This window comes from Trachymyrmex cornetzi, unplaced genomic scaffold, assembly GCF_001594075.2.
Source record: "Trachymyrmex cornetzi isolate Tcor2-1 unplaced genomic scaffold, Tcor1.1 scaffold1376, whole genome shotgun sequence".
Lineage (NCBI taxonomy): Eukaryota > Metazoa > Arthropoda > Insecta > Hymenoptera > Formicidae > Trachymyrmex > Trachymyrmex cornetzi.
This window is the reverse complement of record NW_017295956.1, coordinates 191,276-201,220: the sequence shown is the minus strand read 5'-3', so window position 1 is coordinate 201,220 and position 9,945 is coordinate 191,276. Positions and strand designations below refer to the sequence as shown.

Sequence of the window (9,945 nt, the reverse complement as noted above, 5' to 3'; positions counted from 1 at the left end):
CCAGCTATAGATGTATCAGAGTAGCGAAAAGGCCCGCCATGTTTGACCTAATGACCATATATTAAAGATTTATACCCTAATTTATACACTAAGTGTATTTATTATTTGTTATGTGTATAACTTATTGGATGATAGACTATCAGGTCTCAAAAACAGTAGTCAAAATAGTCAACAGGAAATGTTGGCATTCAGCTTAGATAAAAGGATCGCGCTGCTCTGGCACATCTAATGCTCTAGAATCTCGTAATTACTTGATCTCACGGTGCTGTGAAATGGTAAAAAAAGATGAGTGTGAACGAGCTCGTGATCACGAGGAAGCTTCTTAGGTAGCGAGATGGTTCGATAGTTTATTAGATCTGTAATATCGTCGGGAGCGATTCGACTTGGCGAAAGGGTTTAATATCGAGATCGGATGGGCGTGCGACATATCTTTAGATTCGTCTCCCTTTCTTGTTTTCTCCATATCAACCTTTTAGTTACAAAGGAATACTAAATTAGGTAATAACTTTGAAAACAAAAGACGCCTACATAATTCGGGTCTGTCATTAACATATAAATAATTTCAAGGAAGTCAAAGGTCACGCAGTATATACTTAAGTTTTATATTATCACACGCAGTGGCGTACTAATCCTCCCGCAAAATAAGTGTGAGATATTTCTGTAACTAGAAGAAGGTACTTAGAAAAGATATCTAACATTTAATATAATATATACATCTCTATCTATATAATGATTTTTTTTAGTGATGCCAGTTTCCTAGGTTTTCTATAAAATAATTTCGGACACGTTTGAAAAGTTCATCTTCAGCAACGGTAGAATGAACGATAGTTAAAAGCAACCCCAAAAAGATTACTAATATATAGATTTACTTTTTAAACAAAATTAATTATTTCGTTCACTATAATTACTAAATAAACCGAGTTATATTATAATTTCATACGTAACATTTCGTATCTCAAAATAATTTTGATGTAACAAAACACAATGTCGTTATTTATTTATTAAAATATTACAAAATTAATATAACACGTATACATATAATATTTTAATTATAATTGAATTTCATTTTATTTTAAAGAGATCAACGAAAATAAAATTCAATGAAAAAATTCTGCGAGGTATTAAAAAAGTTTTCTAAAAAAATTAAAGGCGCCCTTTATGACGCCTTTTAATATCTACATAACAAATTATCGTGATATCAATAAGTAATTCTTTGATATATTTTCATTATGGTGAATCTAATTAAAATCTGGTTGTATCAACGTCATTTTGAGTGAGACTTAAAATTCTCTCTGCCTCGTTTTAAACTCTAAAGAGAAATAGAGATAGAGAGAGAGAGCTTTAAATCTCGCTCAAAGTCAAAGTAACGTTGGTGCAACCAGGCCTAAGAGGTAAAAAATTATTGTTAAATTACGTTTGGAAAAATCCGGAAAAGAATACATTTTTATTTAGGTTTGCTATATTTTTTATATGCTTAGGCTAAAACAGGTATTATCGCGTCTCTTGGTAACGATCGTAAATGCAAGTTCGTGCGAAAATCTTTTTGAAAACTAATCGCTTCGTGAGCAAAGCAATTGCGGGTCATGTTTCTTTACAGGAAGTACCGATTGCGCGGCGAGTCGTTTGACGCTAGTAAAAAGCGTAAAAAAATGTGCTTACAAGAGAGCTCTCTGCGCGCTAATCGACAATTACGGATTACGCGAGCGACTATTATAGCACCTATTTTCTTTGCACCGTTAGTGATTATAGGCCGACTGGGTGTATGCCGTATTTAAATCGCACATACGTCGTTTCCAGCTGATTAGCTATTGTCCGGAGTTACATATGAAGATTCACTCTTCGTCAAACGTGTACGATTCAAATCGAGTCGTGGCATTGAACCATTTAAATATGATAACGCTATGATACCGGTATTAAATTGTATGTTTCTTTAAAGATTCGAAGAATGTAACGATTATTTGCAATTGTATAAGAATAAAAGCAGATAATATAGAATACCTATTTTTAAATTAACATTATCCAATATAAATGTATATTAATAAGACTTTTATTTTATGCATAAATATACGGAGAATTTTTTTTTTTAGAGTTTATCCTGAAAATATAATAGTCGTGGGATAACATTGTATTTCGAAGAATTTTAATGTAAATCTCTCATTCATTAATAAAAACTACAATAAAATATAAAATAAGTTTGATTAATGTTACTGAAGTGCATGGGAAAAAATCTTTACAATATTGTATTGTATCAGAACTACTATATTTTCAGGGTAAATTTTAAAAGAAAATTCTCTCCGTGTACTCTTTATACAATTTTTGAGCAATATATATTAACTATAACGTCCAATAAATAAAGTTTTCAGAATTTAAATTCAACTTCTGTGTATATTAATAAAAAAGTAAAAAGTATGAAAATGAAGGGGTCTATAAAATGGAATATAATATGAAATGCAGGTCACGTTTCAAAAATAAGTTCCTATTCGATATTAGTAGACCTATTTCACATTATCTGCTTTTACTCTAATTGATTTTAAAAGTGTATTTAAGATAAGAATATATAATTTCCGATCTGTTCCGCTTCATGAAAGTGCAGCTGTGGTATACTCTGAAATTAATCTCATAAATTTTGTTAAAAATTTACGATGTTCTTCAATTAACTTTTTTAGCATCTTATGTAAGATCTCTATTCTCTCAGTGACTTGTAGTTCAAGAGCAACTGACATTTTGGTGTATTTTGTTCAAAAAATTGAGTGTGGCTGGAAATTCATAAAATTCAAATATGCATCACGTGTTAAACTCCACGTGTATTCCCAACGCTACGTTCGTATACAAAAGTTTTCGAAACAACTCTACGACTATCAATCTCACGTGGCAGATGGCTCGTTATCAGCGGCTAGTTTGAAGAAGTCGGTACGCGTACGGCTTTATGATCCCTGTACAGAATGCGGCAATGCTTGAAAAAAAAATGCGATGCGATAGTCAGTCATTCTCTCGCTCTTATAAAAAAGCGATAAATTGATTGGTGATAACCGCTATCTAAAAACCCTCAAAATAAAAATCCTTAAGATAGAATGAGATAGATCATACATTTATCTCATTTCGTCTTAAGCAGGTTCTGAATAATATGGCGGATCAACGTATGGTGTTAATCTCCTTTGAGGATCCTTGAAGACCAATCAACAATTGTTTAAACGGTGTCCAATCTCTTACTTGAGAATCTCTACCGCGTCTTGCCGCATGCCAAGCGTTGGCGCGTTTTGCGTGCAATAAGAGACCTTCTAATCAAAGATTGGTCATAAGAAAGTATCATCTATTCTCAAAATTTTGCGAGTGAGAAAAAAGATATGTACTATTTCGTACTGAGTGGTACGAGAAAGAAAAAATATATATCATATTTTAACTAATGCGAATTACCATCAGAAAATATCTGATCTCTCAAAAGAAGCTTTCTGATTAGAGGGTCTCTAGTGCAAGTATTATCAAACGCGTTTATTTGCGATAGCGTACCGTATAGAAGGTGGAAAAAACACGCGGAATGTGCCGAACACGGTGATTTGCACAACACGCGCGTTGATTGCCGCGTATATGTACAGAAATAGCAGGCAGTGCACTCTCACGCTTTTGTCCTACTTATCTGGCGATTAGCCGTGACTTCCGCTTTCGTCTGACTCGGAAGACCGCGCTTCTCCAAGGTTGCTTTGTTCGATTGCGCGCGCGAGAGAGATTTTTCTTGGGAATCGAATCGGCGAACAATGCGATCCGCTATTTTCACACCGCTCTACGCATTCAAAATTAAAAACTGATTACTCCGCGTTAGAAAAATTCTTCATCATCTTTTCCATCGTAACTCTTCGATGCCGTTCTGCGTATTCTTAAAACTTATGTACATAAAATTATGTCTTCCATATATTTACTCAAACTTTGAAATAAAATTTAATTTAAACCTTCACCGAAGAAAAAGATTCTTTTTCCTTGTTAAAAAGATTGATATGTCGAACCATTCAGAAAGTAAGTTTGTAATAAGTTTGTAACGCAAAAGATAAATGTATATTAATATAATTAAATTTTTACTGAGAACCTCTCGTAGTATTGCCTGAAAAATCGATTTTTCCACTTGACGCCTGAATATGTTCCATCCTACATTCCCTAAGAAATCAGGTGGCGATTCAGCCTTCAAACGATATCGAACAGTGCATAAACCGGCGAAGAAATCATTCAAGGATAAGAAAGTAGGCTGTGACTCTTATAAACGTTAATTAAAAATTTAAGAAAGAATAAACGCGAGGAACACTCGCTAAACGTAATACGTACACACCGCACTGAATCAACAATTCTTCCTGTTTCAGCTGTACGGGCGGACAGAATGCGAGGCGGTAGAAACAAATTCGGGCCCATGTACAAGAGGGATAGGGCGCGGAAGCTGCAACTTATACGTCAACGGCAACTGGCGATCCAGACGATACGCGGGAGCCTCGGCGACCCGAACAGCTATTCGACCGCGGTCGCGCCCTTGATGCACATCAAGCAGGAGATCCAAATACCTCAGGTCTCGAGTCTGACCTCGTCACCGGACTCGATTGGCGGCGGCGGCGGCGGCGGCGGTGGCGGTGGAGGCGGAGGCGGGGGCGGTGGCAATCACTTGCACAATCTCAACCCAGGTCTGGACAGCAGACTCTGGGCCGCCAACTCAACTACCCCCGGCACCAAGGTCTTTAACTTCGGCGAGCAATCCGTGCAGCCACATGGCGGTGGGGTGCCGAGCTACGCGTCCAACCCCGTTGTCGCTCTTAAGACACTTAGTCCGATGATAAGGGAGTTTCTGTCGTCGATCGACGACCGCGAGTGGCAAACGTCTCTCTTCGGACTGTTGCAAAGCCAAACGTATAATCAGTGTGAAGTGGACTTGTTTGAATTAATGTGCAAAGTGCTCGATCAAAATTTGTTTTCGCAGGTAGACTGGGCTAGAAATTCGACGTTCTTCAAAGATCTCAAGGTGAGTACCTCGAATGTTTGGCCTTTTGTAGTTTTGAACGACGCATCGAGCAGCTTCACCCATTTTTTTTTTCCTTTTCTCCATTATCGCGAATTTGAGATTGTTGTCTTTCCAATATTTTAATTTGATCTAAAACTGAACGAGAGGCATTAACATATAATAACATATGCGCAAGTTAGAAGTAACCACAATAATTTTGTCGAGAATCTCCTCGACGAGAAAAGTTCGTTCTTACCGATAAATAACTCGTTGCCTGGCCTGCTCGGTGCTATGAGCGGGGATGTGAGGTAACCAGCAGCATTGCACAATCACTGAATGATTTCAAGCATCGCCTCATATCTAGGTCATAACAAGATACGTTTCTGGGTTATGGCGGTTGCCCCAAAGCAGGACCGCGTTAATTATAAATTGCATACTTTAACCGGTCGTTTTGTAATAACTTTTTATTTTTGCTTCAACACGGTGGATTTGTTAACGACAATGCAAAGCAGATCGAGGCCATTTTGTTGAAACTTTTCGTCGACAATATGGTACATTGCTGCCTGATCTTCACTATAATATATTTTATTAAAATCGTGTCACTCTTCTAAAGAGGATTTTTTTATACGATTTTTTCTAGTTTTTATAATATAAATATAAATCGATGCATGTACCAACCGCACTTTTTTAAGTATTTTTTATTATAAAAACATTTTTTCGATTTAATAAAACGAATATTTTTGAGTAATAATTAATATTTGTTTATAAATTCCGATTAAAATTACTTTAATTTAATTTATAAATTCTCCTTTCTCTTTTTAGAAATACATTTATCGCATATATTTTTATATTTAATTCTCTCTAAAAACATTTCATCGTTATATCATGTATGATTTTTTGTAAAATGGGATTAAAATGCCAAATAGAATATATAATTACATCTGTATTTCTTCGTGTATTTATTCATTATATTTAACATTTGCACGGCAATTATTTGCTAGGTTGACGATCAAATGAAGTTACTACAACACTCTTGGTCGGATATGTTGGTGCTAGATCACCTTCATCACAGGTTACACAATAATCTACCCGACGAGACGACACTTCACAATGGCCAAAAGTTTGATCTTCTCTGTCTCGGCCTACTCGGAGTTCCTTCCTTGGCCGAAACCTTCAGGGAACTATCCAAGACACTTCAAGAACTAAAATTCGACGTTCCCGAGTATATATGCATGAAATTCCTAATGCTGCTGAATCACGGTAAGTAAAATTAGATCCATCCATATTCATCTCGTTAATGATGAATTTTGAGAGACAACCAAGTTGATAACAATTAAGTTGTAAGATCCATTTGATCATTACATTACGTTTTATGTAGCTTTTTAAAAATGTACCGCAAGGATCGTTTTGCATGAACGATACAAAACGTGACATTTATCACACGACGCAATATAACTTGCTTTTTTATCCTTTGTTCCACTTTCAAATAAACCTCATTCCGATATCTTGTAATACTCAAATTAAACTTTACACATGTTTTACATAAGAGAGTGTATATATTTAATATATATTTTATGTACTGCAGATGTCCGTGGACTAGTGAACAAGAAACATGTGCAAGAAGGTCACGAGCAGGTTCAACAGGCGCTTATGGAATACACGCTAAGCCATCACCCATCTGTACTGGTGTGTTTTATCATCAAACGCTTTCTCATATACTTCACCTAAAACAAGTTAACCAAATATTTAATTGTCCTCATTTTCAATTTGTTTAGGATAAATTTAATAAGCTGTTAGCAGTATTACCGGACATTCACGAAGTGGCAACCAAGGGAGAAGAGCATCTTTATCAGAAACATTGTAGTGGAAGCGCACCAACGCAAACGCTTCTCATGGAAATGCTTCACGCCAAGAGGAAATGAAACGATCAGTTTTACTTGGTAATCTTTGCCATCGAATAAGAAAAAAGCCCGTTAATATATACATACATAATACATATCTATATATATGTATGTATATATATATGTGCGTGTATGTATGTATATGTGTATCTCGAAAGTCCTGTTAATGCCCCTAATCGTGAGACAGAGTGGACCTCAAAGTACCTATTAAGAGCTAAATGCTGCTAAGGTATCGGACCAAGTAAAGGGGCCCTGGTTCATGAAATACCTGTGCATACAAATCAAGTATAGACGTACATTATTTTACACACACACACACACACACACAACATATACATAGAATATATGTATTATAAAGTGTATCTAAATATATAAACACAATGACATATATTTTCTATATTTGATGTTGAAGTTTTAGAGATGTATCCGTGGGGAAAATTACCCCTAATTAATGGGTATAAGCGCAGGGAAACAGTAAGCAAGATGCCTTGAAAACAGTACAAAGGGTGGTTAACAAAAAATATTGGTCGAAGGGCAGGCAACTTTTGTCTAAATAAGTAAAGCTATTTTTCTAATACTTAGAGGCGAATTTATTTTTAAGCATACCACACTGAAGCCTTGCTCTCACTCGAATGAAATATATCGTACTGCTAAAAGAGAATCAAATTCTCTCTCCAGATCAATCGTGCTTCTGCAAGGGATTCAATGGGCATACTTGAATGACAATGAACTTGCATGTGATATACATATATGTTTGTCGCACGGCCACCTGGGCATCCTTAGAATTTCCTATAAAGAAAAAAATATGCATTTTTCTCACACTTGCACTCAGCGGGGCTACTATATTGTAAATACTAGTTAACATTCCAATTATGTTGTAAAGTACAGATCATGTTAAATATGTAATTACAATATTTTGTGTATAGTTGAATAATGAAATGAATAAATATATTTCTGTTGCTTACTTGAGGAAAATCATTAGCTACTTAATGTCTTCACTAATTTTAGGATCTTATTCATGTATTTTTCTTTATTACTTCTCAAATAGGTGGCGGAAAGGAATAACTACAAATTGCGATATTTTACTATTGTATGTTGTATCATAATAAAGATTCTGTTTAAGAAATAAAAGAATCATTGGAGCAAGGTTTATGTGGTCCTATATTGTCTAGCGATTAATTCTAAATGCATAAGATAATATTAAACGTATCGCAGTTGTTAAATAGAAAAGAATATTTAGTAAGTGTTAAGATAGTGATCGAAAGTAGTAATTTTTTCACTAATAGATTATTATTAATTTTATTAATTATTACTATTATTATTATATTGTTTAGCCAATAGTCAAAGAAATTCTTCAGTGCTGTGAAGGTTGTCTTTTTGACGCCTGTGGTATTTGAAGCCATTGGAAATTACATATTGTGTCAGATGCAAAGTTAAACGTGACAACAGAGACAGAAATCTTTTCTTGCATTGGTAAATTGGTAGTATTATCCGTTACGATTCCTCTTGTATTTATTCATGTATCGAACACGTACCTGCTGCAAAAAAGGCTATTTTACTACTTTCACTTTTTCCACCGATCTTTCAATATAATTAACTAGGTGTAAAGTGCTTGTCGGAAAGCACGAGAAACTTGATGTCTCATGTTAGATTAAGACTCGAGTGTTAAATCAAATCAAGGGGAACGCAGTAACGATCATTATTACCAATGAAATCAAATATTTTCTTGAGAATAACGCATGTACTTATCGCGTGAGCAAAGATTTGTGTCCACCTGTCAGATTTGACCTTATACGTCGATATAAAATATGCTAATGTTCCCAAATTTTCAAATCGTCCGGTTTTTTATGTTAAACACGAAATTGAAAGCAGCCTAGACTTATCATTATTCTCATTTTTAATAATGTTTCTTATTTGAAAAGAAAGAAAATTATTTTTATTTAACTCACGACACGAATGACTACCTCTTCATATCTGTATTAAGTTTTTATATTTTTACATTTTTAGTAACCACATACCTCAGAATATAGACGCCCAGATAGCAATTTGAATGGAATGAATGAATGTAACATGCATAAATAAATATTTTAATTCGTGTAGTGTGTATAATTACACGTTAAGAAATTACGATGTAATACAACTTATTAAAAGTATCGTACCTATTGTATGTCCACACGTTATTAGATCTTAGTTAATTATTACTATTGTATTTTCTGCAAATTAGTTTATAATTCTGTCTGTCATTTACCGTATATTAGTTACTGCTGTTTCACAACTGAAAAATATCGCTTTAAATCATTGCTGTTTGGGTAAGACAAGTTCACGCTACCGTTTATTTATTGTATCGTCTTCTTTCCTCTCAGAGACCTCCTGCTGAACGTGTCGGTCTGATAATTTTGGAACAAGTCGTATTAATCGCAAACATATGTTTAAAAGAAAAAAAGCTCCTCTAAAAAAGAAAAAAAGGATAGCTCTAAATCAATTATCTCTGTATATATTTTGTATATATAGAATAAGGCATATAAAGCGTGACATATTAATCTCCTTTAAACTTTAATTTTAGGAAAAGACGTTTTCTGTAAATATTGCAGGATTTTGAAGGAAATATAATAACGGCGATAATAGTTTTATCAGAGTGCCATTTGCCAGAGTGAATCATGAAGACGATATTTCTTTTTTGCTTCTTAATGAAACATCATTATTTTTCCTAATAAATTTAGATTAAGATTGACATTAAGGCAAATTCATCCTTTTAACATTAATGTAAGTTTTGCGCTAGTCCAAAAGCTGTATAACTTTGTTAGTAACATAAACGTGTAAGCTTGTGAAACATACACGTACATATAAAATAACAAAATAGAGAAGCATTTACGAGCACGTTTCTATTAATACAAAAGTATGAAAATTTAATAGGGGTGCGCCTAAAACTTACTCTCAAATGTTAAAAAGAATTATATTAATGGGAAAAAAATATGATCATTGTCATTTCGCAAAAATGAAATCAATTATTGTAGACGTTATATGTTCTCTTCGAAAAATCCCACAACTTTTATTCCTTAAACGTTTTCTTCT

At 34.3% G+C, this 9,945-nt stretch overlaps 1 protein-coding gene across 1 annotated transcript in view; it reads left to right on the top strand.

The window, feature by feature from the left end:
* The window catches only part of ftz-f1 (ftz transcription factor 1), a 31,983-nt gene extending 22,680 nt beyond the window's left edge, over positions 1-9,303 (top strand). The window contains exons 2-5 of the mRNA XM_018522615.1: positions 4,347-4,993; positions 5,974-6,232; positions 6,558-6,658; positions 6,748-9,303. Of these exons, the coding sequence (XP_018378117.1) occupies positions 4,347-4,993; positions 5,974-6,232; positions 6,558-6,658; positions 6,748-6,894 (1,154 nt within the window). The 3' untranslated portion in view covers positions 6,895-9,303. The remainder of the gene's footprint in view (positions 1-4,346; positions 4,994-5,973; positions 6,233-6,557; positions 6,659-6,747) is intronic.
* The last annotated feature ends 642 nt before the right edge of the window (positions 9,304-9,945 follow it).